Source organism: Podarcis cretensis (genome assembly GCF_951804945.1).
Source record: "Podarcis cretensis genome assembly, chromosome: 1".
NCBI lineage: Eukaryota > Metazoa > Chordata > Lepidosauria > Squamata > Lacertidae > Podarcis > Podarcis cretensis.
In genome coordinates this window covers 71268150-71286969 of record NC_137170.1, presented here as the reverse complement: position 1 = coordinate 71286969, position 18820 = coordinate 71268150, and the positions used below count along the sequence as shown (strand labels likewise).

At 41.3% G+C, this 18820-nt stretch overlaps 1 protein-coding gene across 3 annotated transcripts in view; it reads right to left on the bottom strand.

The window, feature by feature from the left end:
- Positions 1-18820, bottom strand: part of SCUBE2 (signal peptide, CUB domain and EGF like domain containing 2) — a 54046-nt gene that overhangs the window by 16530 nt on the left and 18696 nt on the right. The window contains exons 6-16 of one of the 3 annotated variants that reach the window (XM_079966003.1): positions 17979-18095; positions 16077-16166; positions 12415-12531; positions 11129-11251; positions 8808-8924; positions 7393-7515; positions 6606-6716; positions 6156-6242; positions 4621-4725; positions 3062-3220; positions 2503-2706 (exon numbers count right to left, since the gene is read on the bottom strand). In XM_079966003.1, the coding sequence (XP_079822129.1) occupies positions 2503-2706; positions 3062-3220; positions 4621-4725; positions 6156-6242; positions 6606-6716; positions 7393-7515; positions 8808-8924; positions 11129-11251; positions 12415-12531; positions 16077-16166; positions 17979-18095 (1353 nt within the window). The remainder of the gene's footprint in view (positions 1-2502; positions 2707-3061; positions 3221-4620; positions 4726-6155; positions 6243-6605; positions 6717-7392; positions 7516-8807; positions 8925-11128; positions 11252-12414; positions 12532-16076; positions 16167-17978; positions 18096-18820) is intronic. The other 2 variants (XM_079966004.1, XM_079966005.1) reach the window with 2 other exon arrangements.

The following is an 18820-nucleotide window of genomic DNA, read 5'->3' as shown; positions in this document are numbered from 1 at the left end:
TCTCAAAATAATCTTTCAAAACTTTTTGGGCCTTTCATATTTAATAGTTTGAACAGAAGCAGCAGAAACAATATTTCATTGGTATGTTTGGGAAAGAGACCTAAAATTGTTTGTTTGTTTATATTATTAGTACCCCGCCCATCTCCTTGTCTCACTCCTCCCTGCCCCTCAAAATAAGGACTATATATTTCTGACCATTCTTTGCAGAGTTATGTATCCTATCAGAGGACTGGTTCCCAGTCAGATAATCCTTACTACTTCTTTCCATGGCTGTAAAATATAACCCTTTCCATCTCCATCCTATTAAAAGAGACCCTTGTGCAGCATTCATTAGAATGGCCACACTATAAATGAGTTAAGTCTTCTCAGAAATATTTAAGGTCAGTGCTTGCTTGTGAAATGTTACCCTCTATGATGTGTCCAGTTCCCTGAAAATCAAAGGGTGGGTGTGTCAGTGTGCACATTTTTAAAGCTACTGAAGCACAACTGATCACTCTGTATGGAGCAAAAACTGAAATAAAAATGTCTCTGCAGCCTTAATTTCTTCTGTACAAATATTAGTTTAAAAATTAAGCTGCAAAGTTTTAGTCCCACAGATTAAAGCACAAGGTGTGCCACACAGTACAAAAAAAGTCTGTTTTCACAACAAAGAGCAACGACTTGGAAATAATGGCACTACATCAAGGATTCAGCAAGCTTTCTTTGCCTGCTTTTTATTTCCCCACAACCTGCTTGTTTTCCTTCAAATGAGCTGAAGAACCATTTGCCTTCAGCAGGATTCATTCCTATAACCACTGTCTTTGTTTGTCTTCAGTGACCATTAAAATCCTATTCTTAATCACTGCAACTCTTTGAAAAAGTGAAAGCTATTCTAATGCAAAAGAAAGAGGGGGAGAAAGGCAACTCCAGGGCGCCAGGAATAGTAGTTATAAGGACATTTAAAGGCTCTTTCACTCTATTCAATACTTTTAGCCTTTAAGATTTTGATGCCATGGACAAACTCTATAGTGTCTCCATGATGGAAAAAAGTGAGCCTCATAAAAGAGGTCGTGATCCACAACTAACTGTTCCCCTAAGAGCCATGCCCTGACTTTATAAGAAAAACACAAAAACCCGATGGAAACTTATTTCTAAGCAGCCCTCTGTATTGTTTTAGGATCTTTTTGTTTTGGTGTTTATTGGTTCACAAGCTGTGGTCATATGGGTAAATTATGCGCATTAGGAGTTAGGTCTTAAGTCTATTATTCCTTAAGCAGCAGGTTGGCAGAATAGCCAGCTATTTATCTCTGGTTTGGAAAATTTATTCCCCTCTCCCCCCAGCACCTCTTTCAAGATCTTTTCATTTGAAAGGAAAGAAAGTTGCAAGATGTTGGGAATCAGATACACGAAAAAAAAAACAGCAGGGGAAAAAAATTCTAAACAAAGTTCTTTGTGTCACTTTTTCTTCTTTTTAGGAAAAAAAAAAACTGAGCCACATTGCAAATTAATGTTCTTTTGGTGAAGTGTCACTTTATATGCTTACAGTACAACGAAGACTGACTGAAAGACGCATTTGTGCCCCGTAACACAATTTTTAAAAAATCAGCGCTGATGATGGAAGTTAAAATCAAACAACATTAAAATGCAAACACTGAAAACACCATCCTAACAACATCATAATATAGATAATAAAAACTATAATAACAGCATCAGATTTACTAAACATTTAAAGTCTGTGCAAATGCCTAATGTGTGCTTCACATGCCTATACTTGCAACAGTTAACAACTTACTGTGTGAAGGGGAGATTCGTTTATGAATATAGAGAGGGTAAAAACTGGGAAACACTTGCCCTTCTAAATTTATGGAGTTCAGAAGGATACAAATACAACCTATTTACACGGTTTATTAGTCCTCATGCAGCCAGCCCACTGGATGCCACAGCTGAGCAGTACAGAAATGAAAAGGAAAAAGTCACCCTGAGTCTTGTGCTCACACACTTCTCCTGCCATCTCCCCTGCAATTGGCCACAATGAGGACCTTAGCAGAACTTATTCTCACTTTCCACTAACCCTCGCTTGTCATGTTGCACTCGTGGTTTGAAGATGGCTTGCTCTTAAACTGACTAGAATTTGCAGTTTGAAAAGTTTCTGATCCATACATAAGGTCATACATAGGAGGTTTTATGGAAAGTGAAGTTAAACACTGTTGAAGGTCACCTCTCAGCTGTGCAGGAAGAAGAAAAAAAAGAGGAAGGTAGAAATGTGTGAGCCCAAGACTCATGGTGGCATCTTCCTGCTAATGCCCGTAAAGCTAAATCATGGTTTCTTTTTCCTGTCTCCACTCCACTTGGGCTAGCTGTACCCACAGCCAATCAAAGTGAGGTTTCCCGCTCACCACTTTGCGAGACGCTCCACTCTGGTGGAATTCCACTGCACTGCATCACCAGACTCTGGTCTTTCTTAGCTTTCTGTCACCGCTACATACGTGTTAGATCAATGCATCTGATCACGTCCATGCTCACCACATTTGTTGCCCACATGCCTTTGACCCAGGCCACAGACTTCTTGTGTTTCCAGCACCCTGGCAGATTTCCTGGCCACATCATGATTCACACCAGACAGGCGAATATGGAATTGTTCTTTATTTATCACCTTCCGCAACGTTCTAATTGCTTTACGAAGTCTTTTCTCAGTCCTCTTACGTGCGCAGCTCAGATTGCATGTTTCTAGAAAGGTACAGGTGGTCGCGATCAAGAGCAGAAAGCACTAAAGTGCAACAATACTAGATTCAAAAGAGTTGTCAGTGCAATAATGGTAGACTGCATTAACTACGGCAATACATTATTCTGTGTTAAACTTTTCAATATACCCAAAACAGACAGCAATTAAATGGTGAACATCTAGTGATAGTAGCTTTCTGACCATAGGGGAAATGAATATTAAAGCTTTAAAACAGGAGATACTTTTTTCTTTTTGCATGAAGGTGAAAGTGAAAGAGAGAGAAATCAAGGAACAAACTGCAACAAAGCTCCCTCAAAACCATAATCTTTCAATTGTATTGTGGGTTCCTTTCCAACCAACCTGTCACCTCCTTTTGGTTTGTTTCAAGCTCAAAGTCTGCAGATATAAACATTTCTCTAGCTGCCTTCAAGCTGCTGAGGTCTCCAAGAGTTCTCTTGCCAGAACTGCACGTCAGATTTACATAGTAGAAGTTCTTCTCCATTACTGAATTATGTTTCTCTGTGTGAAGAAAATTAAAGGAAGCAAGAGCCATCTATGCTGTAGGGCCTTTCTAAGGCTTGATAAATGTTGCCGAGAAAATGGTTATGGGGCTGTATGATTCATTCCAGATGCTAACAAACGACAAGCAACTGCACTCGATGGTGTATGGTACAGTCTGGTATTTGGACACATTTTCTATTTTATTAGACTAAAGCCAGTGCCGAGGTCTTAATGCTGCCCAAATTAGTTTATTGAAAATTAGCTCCATTGTTCCTTTTACACGCTTAAACCAGCTATGACAAAGCTCTACACCATTAAAAGTTCAAAGTTGGACTGCCAGAACCTCAGTCAGTTTGCTACTAGGAAGATTTACATGGCTATAGTTCTAAGCATTTGCTCACATATTGCGTTTGTGTTCAGAATGAAAGGAAACATATCCAGGTAGCCCTAGGCTTGTGATTAGGTACCGTGTCTGGGAGTCCAGACATTTACTGCGTCACTTGTCAGCAAACTAATCTGAAAAAATTTACAGTGGCACCTCAAACATGGGCTGAGCTGTGTACCCTTGCATCAACAAGAAATCAAGTCAGTCAAGATGTATTCAACACTTTTCCTGCTGATGCACATACATAATCACTAGCCTTTGGGACAGAACCCATTTAGACTGCCCATATGTCCCCCTTCCCCCTTAATTGCCCTGTAACATAACTTGATAGGTAATTCTCCAACCATGGTTCTTTAAGCTGTAATGCTTTCTAATCTTTAAGGCTTCCCCATTACACACCTGATGTACAAGCACACATTCTGACTGCAAAGGTTCCTGTCTATTTTGCACTCTTGCCACGGCCCCCGTTCTCTTTTGTCTTGGACTCAAAAGTCCATTTCTTCACCTGACCAATATTGGTCAGGGCAGCCTTGCTCCAACCTAGTTACTGACATTAACACTGTACCATCCCTCACGCAGCCTTGCCTATGACTGGCTACAGAAATTATTGTAGACTATCAAACTATAGAAAAATTATCTTAAATGCCTCTCATTGGATTCTTCTGCAGCTATTTTCAAACTCTGATCACCTTAGGCTATATATGCATTCCGTTCCATGATGGGTGTTGGCGCCATATCCCACCTGGCACCTAACAATGGGTTATTAGATGAGGAGGTCTGGAGCACCACACAGCAGCAGAAGTGAAAGGAGGCCTGGACCCGTCCTATGGCCCTACTGTTGGACAGAGCGGTTGCAGGGAAGCAGAATAATATTGTTCTGACTAATCATGTATCTATAGTGCATGACCATGACCAAACATTACCAAGGTCCTTCAAAAAGTAACTACAACTACACATCACACACCATTGGGGGCCTCTGGCATTTACTGATCTACAAAATTAACACGCTTTAATCACGCATATTCATCCATACCTGGTATTATATGATGAAGGGCATCTTGAAACATCTTACTCTTTCTCAAGTTACATTTTCCTTCATTAAATTTAAAGGTTACACTTGTCCTGATGGTAGAAAGATCTTCAGGAAGAAACATTAAAATTGTTACTTTCCTATGCAAGGACGTAAAACCAAGCAGGTAACTCAGGTGGCTTTCAAACACTGCATCATCAATACTTTGAAAATAAAAAGTGACCACCTGCTTCTCTCTCCAAGAGAAAGAGCTTTCACACAAAGTGAAAGCAAAGCAATAAGCAGTTTGTGGAATGCTCTTTCCAGGGAGACTCGCCAGGTGCCTTCATTATACACTGTTAGGTGCCAGGGGAAAATGTTCCTCTTCAACCAGGCCTTTGGCTGATTAACATTCTATGTCCTTTTAAAAGTGTTTGGGGTGTTTCTTTCTTTTTTCTTTGTTTTTATTATGTATTTTGTGTTTTTATTTTGTATTTTTATGTGGCAAACTGCCCTGAAATCTTCAGATGAAGGATGTTTTAAAACTTAATAAACAAAGACAAAATTTGTAATTCATCTGCTCCACTAATGCCATATGAATACAATTCCTGGCAACTGGTAGACTGTATAGCAGCATCCCTAATGCATTTAAAAGCAGAACCATCCCTTCCACTTCTTATTTTCATGTGTGAATGCTGTTGCTTTTGGATCCAAAGCCTACACAAATGAGGGATGTATCACCAGGCTTGGGGAAAATCCCAAAGTTAGCAGAACTACAAAAAAACTTTAGGGGAGAACGATGGGTTATGTTGGGGTGGGGAAACAGTTTAACAAGGACTGAGTGTGCTTAATGGCCATGGGATGCTAAGTGAGCATGGAGAACAGAAAATGGTAGCAATGACAATCCTGTAGGACTGAATAGGAACACGTTTTGTTAAAGGTGCCACTTGTAAACTCTGCCTTACACTGAGACACACTAATAATCCACCTAGACCAGCATTGTGCATCCTGAGCACAAGTCACTGCCAAAGACTGCTCCATACCCTGCTAACCTGAGATGATTTTACAAGAGATACCTATGAATGAAGCTGAGATCTTCCCCTCTGCCACTGAACTATGCACTGTCTTCAAGAATCTACAAAAGGCTACTCTAGTTTGGTTGCCCTTTTTAACAAAACAGCAGCACAAAACTTGGGTTGCAACATTTATTCAGTTAATGGATTAAAAACCTTAGGATCGGTTTTAAAAAGTGCCCCCGATTAACTGGGAAGCAGATTGTTTTTTTCCAAAAAATTGCCAATAAAAGAACTTGCAGAATCCAAGGTTGGCAGTGCCATCTTAAAAAACACCCCTCTTTTTTTCCCTCACAAGGAAATGCCTCTTCTATGAGGGTACCTGCTACAATAAAGGGAGTGTTTTCTGCATAACTGTTTTATTCAGATGCAAATTTAGGCAGATTAGTAAATTAATTGACCACAATTTCTTTAATTAAGCAGAACCCTTAAAAGATATAAACCAGCCCAAGCCCAACATGGAAAAATATATAGCAGATAATTTACCTAGAGCAGTTGACTCACTGGCATTTTGTGTTTTTTTCTTAAGTGGAGAAGGGCTGCCACATTTTATATTGTAGGAATCTTCAAGGCCTAAGAGACAGATCATAAAGCTATACAATAAAACAGAAACACATACTAGAATACTACTGAAATATATTCCTGGAAGCTCAATCCAGTTTCTGAATAGACTCTCAAGCTTACAGTACTAAGGCACAAGTGACGCATCACTAAGTCTAGAACGCATATTTATTTATTTTGAATATTTTGTCTGCCAAGTGATTTTCACAAGGGAAATCTGGTATAAATTCATGTAGCAGGAGATAGTTACTACAGAATGTGCATATGGATAGTGGCATATGTTTTAATGAGTATTTCCAGAATTTTTCTAAGGGTTCTATTCTTTTACTTAGAAATAACAACAACATTATAATCACTGTGTTCGGCATGACTTACCAGAGGTCAGATGAATGTCAGAGGGGCAGATTAAAAAACACCTATTGCTTCCATCAGTCTTAATGCAGTGCAGAGATATTTTGGGTAAACTGACATCAGGCATGGACCTTTCTATAGGGCAAAATACAGATACACACAGGAGAAGAAAACTAATGACAGATATGGTTCTAAAATGCAAATGTGAAGCTATGCATGGCACAAAATCAATATTGCTGAAGGAGGAAGGCACAAACAGTATATATACATTTCCTCTTTTCTATAAAATACTGAAATTGGGGTTTTTTTAATGCAGGCAACCACAAAAGGAAAAAACAGCCCAGATTAAAAGCACAGGAAAGAAAGCATCAAAGACCTGAAAGTATCTCCTGTTTTGTTTTGTTTTGAAGCCAGCTTTGACAGACAGCCATGATGGCCAGTTAGAAACAAAATAGTACTGCAGGCTGAAGACATACAATAGATTTTTCAGAGGACTGCCTGCAATTTGAAAGATGGATCACTGCTCTTAGTATCACACTTTCACCTCATGGTAAGCAGATTCTAAAGATATTTGACTGCTTCCGAAACCTGGTTCACCAGATGCAATGGTGAGATAAAAGAAACATGGATGTATGATAAGAGAAGTGCACTCTCTTTCAGATCACTTCCAGCTCTTAAAAAGTACTGTCTGTCTTCGGCCGTGATAATGCGGATCCACACTGCTGTGCTCAATGGATCATTGCTATCAAAATTGCTTCAAATGCGCAGGAAACCAAAGTTGCAAAAACCATTGGGGGCTCTTGAATCTTACCAACACAGTCCTTTTTGTTCCAGTGTAATTTGTGGCCAGCATCACAGTGGCATTCATAATCCCCCAGAGTGTTTACGCAGGTATGTTGGCAGCCACCATTGTTGATGCTACACTCATTGACATCTATAGCAGAATGGGGTGGAGGGAGAGAGACATTTAACCAAAAAATTAGTGCAGTTCCTACTGTGCTTAGCGTAGAGTAGCACATGCAAAACTACTGCTGGGTACAATAATACATTCACTATGCTAGGGGTAGCCAATGTGGCACCTGCCAGATGTTGCTGGATTCCAGCTCCACCCATATCCCTGACCCCTTTGGATATGTTGGCTGGGAGTTGGAGTCCAACAAAATCTGGAGGGCACAAGTTGGCTACTGCTGGACTATGGTATATATAGAAAGTGTGGCAAGATATCTCTCTCTCTCTCTCTCTCTCTCTCTCTCTCTCTCTCACACACACACACACACACACACACTTAATTGTAAGCTTGTGAAAGTCAATAGAATTTTGGGCCAAATAAGTGAGCTTAGTTCTGAAACCTGGGGAACCTAAATAGGCATATATATTATTTTATTAATCACCCTTTCTTCTAAGAGCCCAGGGCATAAGAACCCAGGATGCATAGCACAAGATAAACAACAAAATACATTACTAAATAAAATGCACACAGAACTAAAATATTACAAAATAACAAATGTCAAAACCCAGACTCATGATTTGTCTTGCTCTAGATAAACCACAAGCCGCAACCAATGTTTCTTATTGGTTTAGAGCGGGTGCTTTGTCTGGAGCAAAACAAACCAGAAGTCTAGACAACATGCTAAGCCAAACCATGACTTAACTCACAGCAGAAGAGCCAGAGGTGGAGTAAAGTGTCACGGTTTGGTTTAATGTTATGTCGGAATCAAAATAAAATGACTTGAAGGCACAGGATTTCCCCACAGGAACATTTTAAAACCATACGAGACTGTAAATGACTTACTTAGCTTGTCAAAGCTACGGCTACGTATTTCAGTTAGAAAAAACTAAATTACAAACATAATCTGTTTTTTTGAAACCTTTTTGAATTAGGGCTAGCCTTGGAGGCAGCTACCGTGCATAATACCTGCTGAAACCAATGGGTGTTTTGCAGGCAGCCATTCTGCAAAACCTCTCTCTTAGTACCCAAGTGTGGAATGCAACTGTTTGTTCTAATAGACATAGTTGTCTTCCAGTAAAAGTGAGAAGGAAAAGTTACTTCAGCAAAAGTATGATAAATACACAGTTAGTAGTTTTCTGTTTCAAACTGACCAAAAAGGAGAAAGGCAAACATCTGAAAAAATCTGCAGCGCTGGGTTTAAAACCCATATTTCCAATTGCTGTTAAAGATAGCACAAGCAATAAGCATGCCAGCAAGAACTTTATATATACACTCACCTCCACAATGTGTGAAGCCATAGAGTGTGTATCCTTTGTTGCAAGTACACTCAAAAGTGCCTGGATGATTGATGCATATATGGTCACATGTTCTTTCAAATGTACATTCATCAATGTCTGCAATTTTTAAAGGGACACTTCATTATTTCACTTTATGATTAGGAGACATTTATATACTAGGAAAGCTGGATGAAAAGAAAAGTACTGGATTTTTTTGAAAAAGTACTGGATTTTAAAACACCATGAGGCAGTTAGTATATCAAATGTGGCAAACCAAAGAGTAGAACTGCTGTTCAATTGAATTCTTATGCTTTTTTAGACCACTGAAAGCATTTTGTTATAAGGTAGCCGAGACCAGGCAAAGAGGAAGCAATATTTATCAAGCAATACTTAACTTTCCTACTTCTTTTTCCTACTGACTTAACAACGGTATAAAACATTGGTCTACTGATTAAAATGCCACTGACTGCAGAATAATAAAGTGGTTCTTTGTATCTCTGGGCAGGCAAAATATAGTAAGTCGATAGCCAGCAGGTATTTTCTAAAAATAGAGGTGTTGGAACTTGAGGTTCTTTAGAAACTTTCCCTAGCCAACCAACCTTCCTAATAATCCAAGCAGGGAGGGGACAGCAAGGAAGGAAGGTGCAGTTGCTCAGAGGAAAATAAAAAAGTAGTATTTTTTGCATTGCAAGGGCCAAACTAAACATTACACACAGATGCATGTAACATCATTCTGATTGTCCTTTAAAAGGTGGGAAAGACAGTTTGGAGGCAGGTGTGGGGAGGTGAGATTGAAATAGCTGTAAGGGAGTGCCTTTTCTCACCTGCTATTTCCACTCTCCACATTGCCTCTTAAAACAGCTCCTTCCTCCAACACAGATTTTAATAAATATTTTCTTGAATTTAAAAAGCTCTGAAGGAAATTTGGAAAAATCAGCAGGGAAGGGGGTAAGCACCCCCTCCTCTATCAGTTCTCTAATCCCAACCACTCCCTAGAAGTCAGTGGCGTAGCGTGGGTTGTCAGCACCCGGGGCAAGGCAAGTAATTTGCGCCCCCTAACCCGTGGATTTGCGCCCCCTAACCCTAACCCCCAGATGTTGCGCCCGGTGCGGCCGGCCCCCCCTGCACCCCCCACGCTACGCCGCTGCTAGAAGTGGATCTTCCCATTTTAATAGGGCTATCGGCATCCATACATTTTTGTGTGGAATGCCTTGGTTTATCCCGAATACACCATCTTGTTGGTACTTAATACAACAGAACGTGGGTGGCGCTGTGGTCTAAACCACTGAGCCTCTTGGGCTTGCCAAGCGTAAGGTCGGCAGTTCAAATATGTGCAACGGGGTGAGCTCCCGTTGCTCTGTCCCAGCTCCTGACAACCGAGCAGTTCGAAAAAGCATACTAGAGTGAGTAGATAAATAGGTACCGCTGTGGCAGGATGGTAAACGGTGTTTCCATGCGCTCTGGCACTCCTCATGGTGTCCCATTGTGCCAGAAGTGGTTTAGTCATGCTGGCCACTAGACGCAGAAAGCTGTCTGTGGACAAATGCCAGCTCCCTCAGCCTGAAGAGAGATGAGTGCCGCACCCCATAGTGCAATTTGACTGGACTTAACCGTCCAGGGACCCTTTACCTTTTTACCTTACCTTTTACATTTTCTAGAAATAACCCAGCCATACATAGGCAAGAAGGTGAACATTGTACATAGACAACACACAGATGGAGGTTGAGATCAGGGATTAAAAGATAAGTAATTGGTAGAAAAATGAATAATAGGTAGGTGCACAAAATACTGTATTCAACTAGCACTTGTATAGGTTTTTAAACTGTTAACATATTATTATTTTTCTTAGAAAAAAATAGCCTACTTCAAAGACAAATTTGAATAGTAGCACAATTTTAATTAAATAATGAGCTAACTACTGGTTGGTAAACAGATTAGGTGGAAAGATGAGAGACTTAATACTAAAACAAACTGTATTCAAATGGTACTTTCACTTGCACTCTCATAAATTCTACATTTCCTATTTGTCATGCTACATCTGATCTTAAAAAAAACAACACAAAACCAAAAGATAAAGAACAGTGGATTGAGTTTTGGGTTTTTGGTAATCAGTTGTGCAGAAGTCATTGTCAATGATGGCTTCATAAATTGTTGTCTAGAAAAATGGATTAATGCACCTACTAAAGCTGACAGAAGCTGAGTCATGAAATAAATTCAACTCCAGAACATTATTTCTGGAATTCATTAGCACCTCATTACTACCTACATGCTCAAACTGTTCCAAACATATTTATATTTTTATTGCTTGCCCCTGCACATACCTTGACAAGACTTTTCATCAGTTAATAATTTATAGCCTTTTTTGCAGCTGCAATCAAAACTACCAATGGTGTTTCTGCAAAAGTGATCACATCCACCGTTACTGGCCTGACATTCATCAATATCTGTAAATAAAGAAACAAAGGATACAAAGTTTGATTTCCTTTTCTTGACAGATCCTAAAACAGGTAAATACTGTAAATTTCAACCATTTTCTGAGTGCTCCTCCCATCTCTTTATACAGCAACCATTAGATTCTCTATCTTTTCTAAAAAAAAAAATACCCTGCTAAGCCACGAGGATTCTAGTTTCAAGTAATTATATAACATTTTAATATTTAAATTATATAACATTTAGGAAACCTCTGAAGGCAGCCCCGTATAGGGAAGCTTTAGTGTTTTATTATGCTTTTATATATGCTGGAAGCCGCCCAGAGTGGCTGGGGCAACCCAGTCAGATGGGCGGGCACAAATAATAAATTGTTGTTGTTTAAAAATGGTTTTAAAAGTACTATCATGCTAGGCTTAAGTCAGATTCCCACTGATTAAACCTGTAGTTCATACACTGTGTGCATGAACACAATAAAGTAATAAAATAAATTTATTAAAGGTTCCTATGCGGCCAGAATACACAGCTACAAAGGAGGCTGCCTGTGACAATTCTCAGTGATTCACTGTTCTGGTCTATCAGCCTCTGGCACGGCTGGGCAGCTCTGCTGAATTAGGTACGGCAGGATCGTTTTTATGACTCCTGGGGCACGGAGGAAGCAGATTAATCTGCCCTCAAGAGGAGGTGCCCACAGAACCAGTGACACATGCGGAAACAAGAGGTTAAGGGGAACTAAAAAAAACCTTGCATGTTGTTTTGTGACATATTGGTTTGCCTTATAAATATAGTGTCTTAAATTAAATGATGGAAGGTGGGTAGTTCATTCTTACACATTCTTCTTGCAACCCATTTTGGTTCTACATGAACAGAAGAAAAGTCAGAAAATGTGATGCACATGCCGAAGATCCCCCAGCCAATTGCCAATCCTGGGTTATGTTTACTATGTATTTTAGACCTGTGTGTCTCCCTGTATGAACACCCTAAACACCCATTTCTAACTGTTTGAAAGTGGAGACTATTTAAAGGACCATATGCAAATTACAGCTGAGCTTCCCATTTCAATTTTTTTGCTTGTTTTTTTAATAATTTACAAATGGCCAAGGTTTTCATTGGGATGCTGCAAAAGCAGCAATTTCTATATGAACATTGCAAAAAAAAAAAAAAAAGGTCTAAACTCTACCTTTGCATGTCTTCCCATCAAACTGAAGGGTAAATCCAAGAGGACAGCTGCAATGAACACCTGTTGAGGTGTCTTTACAAGTGCGATCACAGCCACCATTATTTACTGCACATGTTTCTAAGGAAAGGAAATAAAATCTGGCATTTGCAGAAGGAAAAACTAAAAGAGAATTTAAAAGCAGCATGTGGTATTTGATCTTTTCCAACTGAATTACCGTATTTTTCGCTCTATAACACGCACCTGACCATAACACGCACATCGTTTTTAGAGGAGGAAAACAAGGGGAAAAACATTCTGAATGAAACAGTGGATGTATCATTTTTGGGCTTCATGCTGTGGCCACAGACATGTGATCTGATTGTGAATTTGGGGTGACCCAATGCAAAAATCCTGAGAATTCCTGTGGATCCATGCATTGTAACCACGTTTTTGCACCATTGCAGCCCCAGGCAACAGTGGGTGCGTGATTTTTTTGGTGCAGGCTGTAGCCATGGACATGCTATGTGATCTGATGGTGAATTTGGGGTGACCCAATGCAAAGATCCTGAGAATCCCTGTGGATCCATGCTTTGTAACCACATTTTTGCACCATTGCAGCCCCAGGCAACAGTGGGTGCGTGATTTTTTTGGTGCAGGCTGTAGCCATGGACATGCTATGTGATCTGATGGTGAATTTGGGGTGACCCAATGCAAAGATCCTGAGAATCCCTGTGGATCCATGCTTTGTAACAACATTTTTGCACCACTGCAGCCCCAGGCAACAGTGGGTGTGTGATTTTTTTGGTGCAGGCTGTAGCCATGGACATGCTATGTGATCTGATGGTGAATTTGGGGTGACCCAATGCAAAGATCCTGAGGATCCATGTGGATCTATGCTTTGTAACCACATTTTAAGTGGGGAGCGAAGGAAAAACAAAGGGACATGAGAGGGGTGTGCAGAGAAGCAGCTGGCTAAGAATGCAGGAGAGGGATTTAACGGAGGGAGGAAAGAAAGGCAAAAGTTTTCCCCCACCCAAGCCAGCCATATCTCTCTCTCTCCCTCTCCCTCCCCCCCCCCTCTCTCTCTCCCTCCCCCCCTCTCCCCCAGCAGCACCGGAGCAGAGGAATTCCCCTCTGCTTGCCTGGAGGGGAGGGGCTTTCCCTGCTCTTTGTTCCGTTTGAGCAAACACAGCAACGAAACAGAGGAGGGTGGGCAGTAAGACCCTGAGGCAGAATGCAGGAAAGCAGCCACTTCCTCTTTTCAAGTTTCCCTTCTAGGAGACGCGCGATTTGATTTTTGCCTGCTTTTTCGGCTCCAGGGACCACACATTCGCTCTATAACACGCACAGACATTTCCCCTTCCTTTTTAGGAGAAAAAATCTGAGTGTTATAGAGGTATAGAGGGAAAAATACGGTACTTCCATTCTAACTTGCCAATTTTAAATTAAGATATGGACAACTCTGTTACAGAAAACTTAAATTATAGCTTCAAAATTTTTTAACAGAAGATGTGACAACTGTAGCCAAATGTAAAGAAGGGGGAAATCAAAGCCATGCTCACTGGATCAACTCCATCTGCTGGGTCCCCGTTGCTGGTCCTGCCATCCTCCACATTTTGGAGGGCAAAGGACTGCAATAGGGAACCTACTATGCTCATGTCAGGAACTTTGTAATTTAGACTCCTGATCGGGCAATGGGAGATATTACAGGGGGGGCAGGGCCAAGGAGCTCATCCTGCTCTTCACTTCACGTGTTGGTAACTACGTGAAGGCATGATGCCTGCATAAGATCCTGTGGGCTAGACAACTGACTACATTCACCCAAAGGATATGGACTCAGGCTTCATGTTTCCATGACAGAAGGTGACCCTGTTCACTCAAATGTAAAAGAGCACTCTAAGTCAAGTGAAGGTGAATGGATGTATCAAAGAAGAGGGTGTGCTTAACCACATTATCCTCAGCAGGCCACAGGTTTTTTTGGAGCAAATTAAGAGAAAGAACATGCCTTAATTAGGAAAATAACATTTTAATGTCTTTAAGATAGGGATTCTCATATCCTGCAGTACAGTGGTGCCTCGCAAGACGAACGCCTCGCAAAACGAAAAACTCGCAAGACGAAAGAGTTTTCCGTTTTTGAGTCGTTCCGCAAGACAAATTTCCCTATGGGCTTGCTTCGCAAGAAGAAAGCCCATAGGGAAATCTCCAGGGACCTCTTTTAAATGCTGGCGGTAGGGAGCAAAGCCTTTCGCCCCCCTCCGGCCTTCAGAAGAGGTCCAGGAAGGCCGGCGGGGGCCGAAAGGCTTTGCTCCCCACCGCCAGCATTTTAAAAGCGGTCCGGGATAGCAGGGAAGCGCGCTGCGCTTTCCCGCTATCCCGGACCGCTTTTAAAATGCTGGCGGTGGGGAGCAAAGCCTTTCGCCCCCCGCCGGCCTTCCTGGACCTCTTCTGAAGGCCGGCGGGGGGCAAAAGTCTTTGCTCCCCCCCCGCCTGCCTTCCCGGGATAGCGGAGAAGTGCAGCGCGTTTCTCCGCTATCCCGGACGGCTTTTGAAGGCAGGCGGGGGGGAGCAAAGACTTTCGCCCACCGCCTGCCTTCAGAAGACCTCCGCTGTCCCGGGGGCTTTTAAAATGCTGGCGGTCGGCAGCAAAGCCCTCCTGTCCCCGGAGCTTGCGGGGCGGGAGGTGGGGGGAAGGGCTTTTCTTCCCACCGCCAGCCTTCAGAACAGCCTTCTGAAGGCTGGCGGTGGGAAGAAAAGCCCTTGTCTCCCCCCCCCCCAGCCTTCAGAAGAGGTCGGGGGACAGACTGTCCCCGGACCTGGTCTGAAGGCGGTTTCCATAGGAACGCATTGATTGATTTTCAATGCATTCCTATGGGAAACCGTGCTTCGCAAGACGAAAAACTCGCAAGAAGAAAAAACTTGCGGAACGAATTAATTTCGTCTTGCGAGGCACCACTGTATAGATGAATAGGCTTGAAATTTAAATTAATGTGAATGAACTCAATTCCTGGCCTTTGTGCAGAACTGCAGCTATGGCCCAAAGTATGGCTATTCCTCCCCCTGAGGCAGACCAGCAGACCGGAAAGTGGAATGGATTCAAATCACAGTCTTAGGACTGGATCCTCTGCATCTTTACAAAGTCTCCTTGTCTGGGACACTAACTGAAGCACAATATTTGAAGGCAAGTCCTATTTTATTTCAAGAGAATTTCATTTTAATCAAGGGTGCTTGATCATTCCCCATTGTACATGATTTCTACATGCTTAACCACATGACATGACTGGGGGGAAATTCTCTCTTAAGTTGCCAATAACCTCCTTTCATAAAGATAAGATTGAACTCTATACGCTACTACAGATTTCAAACTTAGCGCAAGTAGGAAAGGTATAATCCCCTGTGCAAATGCATAAGTGCATTTGCATGAATCTGTGAGATACTTGACAAAGGGAAAGAACATGAATATTGGAATATTGAACCGTCTTGCCGAGAATTTCCCATGCTAAACTGTACCAGCATGAAAGCAGGCAAAATTCCCATTGACTTTATTTAGTAGAATAGGTAAAAGTGTTTCCTGATGCTGAAAATAATCATATAAGCTACAACACTTAAAACTGGGGAAATGGTATTTCACAAAGGAAGGTTTGGTAAGTTATCAGTGTCAACTATCAGACTAGAGCACTTCTTACCCATGAGCAGTCGCCGTTTCACTCGCTTGTCTACATCAGCTCCCGCTGTTGCATTGTTTTCAGAGAGCTCAGTTGTAGCCTCCTCTCTCTCTTTAAAAGCGAAAGAAAAGTAGTATCATAATTGGTCCTACATGCAGTAGGTACTACATTTTGGTTCAGGAAAGAATCTCCACCATTTCCTCCAACTCATGGGTAACTTTGAGCTGTGTTTGCTTGAATCCTATGTCAACATACAGGAGTCCAATTCACAATGGCCGTGTTCAAGTATAAAGCCTGTCATTAACTATTGTTGTTAGGTAAATTCATTTGTGCATGAACTGTGTGCTAGTGCAAGCAGCCTCAATACGCTCACTTCACCTGTCCCTTTCCCCAATGGGAAATGGCATGGCTTAAAAGTGCTCATGGTGTTTTTCTCCCAAACAAACCATTATAGGAAGCCAGGATGAACTTGAAATCCTAATGTAGAAAGACATGTGTGATCTCATAGGTATCATCATCATGACTTGGTGGAATGAGATGCATAACTGGAATATAGCAACTGAAGAGTATACCTTGTTCATAATAATAATAATAATAATAATAATTTATTATTTGTACCCCGCCCATCTGGCTGGGTTTCCCCAGCCACTCTGGGCGGCTTCCAACAGAGATGAAAAATACACTAAAATGTCACATATTAAAAACTTCCCTGAACAGGGCTGCCTTCAGATGTTTTCTGAATGTCAGGTAGTTGTCCATCGCCTTGACATCCGATGGGAGGGCATTCCACAGGGCGGGCGCCACCACCGAGAAGGCCCTCTGCCTGGTTCCCTGCAACTTGGCCTCTCGCAGTGAGGGAACCGCCAGAAGGCCCTCGGAGCTGGACCTCAGTGTCCGGGCAGACCGATGGGGGAGGAGACGCTCCTTCAGATATACTGGACCGAGGCCATTTAGGGCTTTAAAGGTCAGCACCAACACTTTGAATTGTGCTCGGAAACGTACTGGGAGCCAATGTAGGTCTTTCAAGACCGATGTTATATGGTCTCGGCGGCCACTCCCAGTCACCAGTCTAGCTGCCGCATTCTGGATTAGTTGTAGTTTCCGGGTCACCTTCAAAGGTAGCCCCACATAGAGCGCATTGCAGTAGTCCAAGCGGGAGATAACCAGAGCATGTACCACTCTGGCAAGACAGTCTGCAGGCAGATTCAAAATGAATAACACTTTTTAAAAGTATCTTTTGAGTCTCTCTCCTTCCATTTGACTCGCATTGAGAACATTGTTAATGCAGAACTGAATGCAGAAGAGCAATGAGATGTACAGACTAGTTAATGCACAATTTACATCTTTGTCACAAAGTGGTTTAGGTATGGTAATTTTCTAAGGAAAGGTCTGTAGCTCAAGGATAGAGTGTCTGTTTTGCCCAGAGAAAGTCTCAGGTTCAATCCCAGGCATCGCCAGCAAGGCCTGGGAAGGTCCCCTGCCTGAAACTCTGGAGAGCGGCTGCCAGTCAGTGCAAGCAATACTGAGCAAGTTGGACCAATGATCTGACTTAGTTGAAAGCAGCTTCTTATGTTATGCAAACACCAATGAAAACACCAGTAAAGCCAATGAAAACTCTGCAATTGCTCCTGAGAAATATTTTAAAGGGAAACAAAAGGAACAAAATATAACTCCAGCAAAGTTCTTTTCTCAATTGAAGTCTGGAGGATCTATATATATATATATATATATTATTATAAGCAGACCTCCTTTCCTTCCAAAACCAACTATTCAAAGTTGCCTAATCAGATGTGGGGCATGTTTCTCACTTTGAAAGGTACAGTTTGACCAGCCAGCCATTTTTGAGCAAAATACGCAGAGATGGCTAAAGGCTGATGTCATACATATTTCGTCTAACTGAAAAGAATTCAAGTGCTTACATACCAAGGCAAGTTTTTCTATTGGAATGCAGCATGTATTCTGGATGACATCCACAAACAGGTCCATCATCAGCATCTTCACATGTATGCTGGCAACCACCATTCCCATGGTTGCAAGTCACTAAAAAGAAGACATAAAACTGAGCTTCAGAAGCGTTTGCAAAGCCTATGGAAATCTGCAGCTCAGGGAGACTGTATCTTGAATATTATATCTTTGCCCTCCATGCATTTGGCATGCCTATGAACTATTTTATCAAGATTTTCATCTGTTGTGTATGTACTTTGACACAATTACCAAACCAAAGTTAATTATAACCACGAGCAACAAACAAATTAAACACTCATTGACATGCCTGCTTTTAACTGACTTAACAATTTAAATTAAATTAACAAAATTAAATTAATTATACTTTACTAGTCTTACATTTATATTGTTTTTATATAAATAGTTCATAATTGATGAAGCAATTTAAATCAATTAAATGAAATTAAATTAATTATACTAGTCTTACATTTGAACTGATTTCATTTAAATGGTTCATAATTGATGAACCACTGAAAAACAACTATCACGATAATTCAGTAGGTGATATTTCTAGGAATATTTGATCCAAGAATAGTAGTTTAACACAGCTAAACAGCATGGGCAACTAATTATCTGATCAGAAGTTCACCTTAAAAACAGTATCTGAATTCAAAGCTGAACACAGGTAGCTCCTAATTTTATATTTGGCAAAAATCCATTGCCAGAAGCTCTGATCAAGAGCTAGTCAAAACTCAACACTAACTTTTTGTCAGTTATAAAATATTGCAGTACATTAAAGACTATGAGAATTTTGGTGCCAT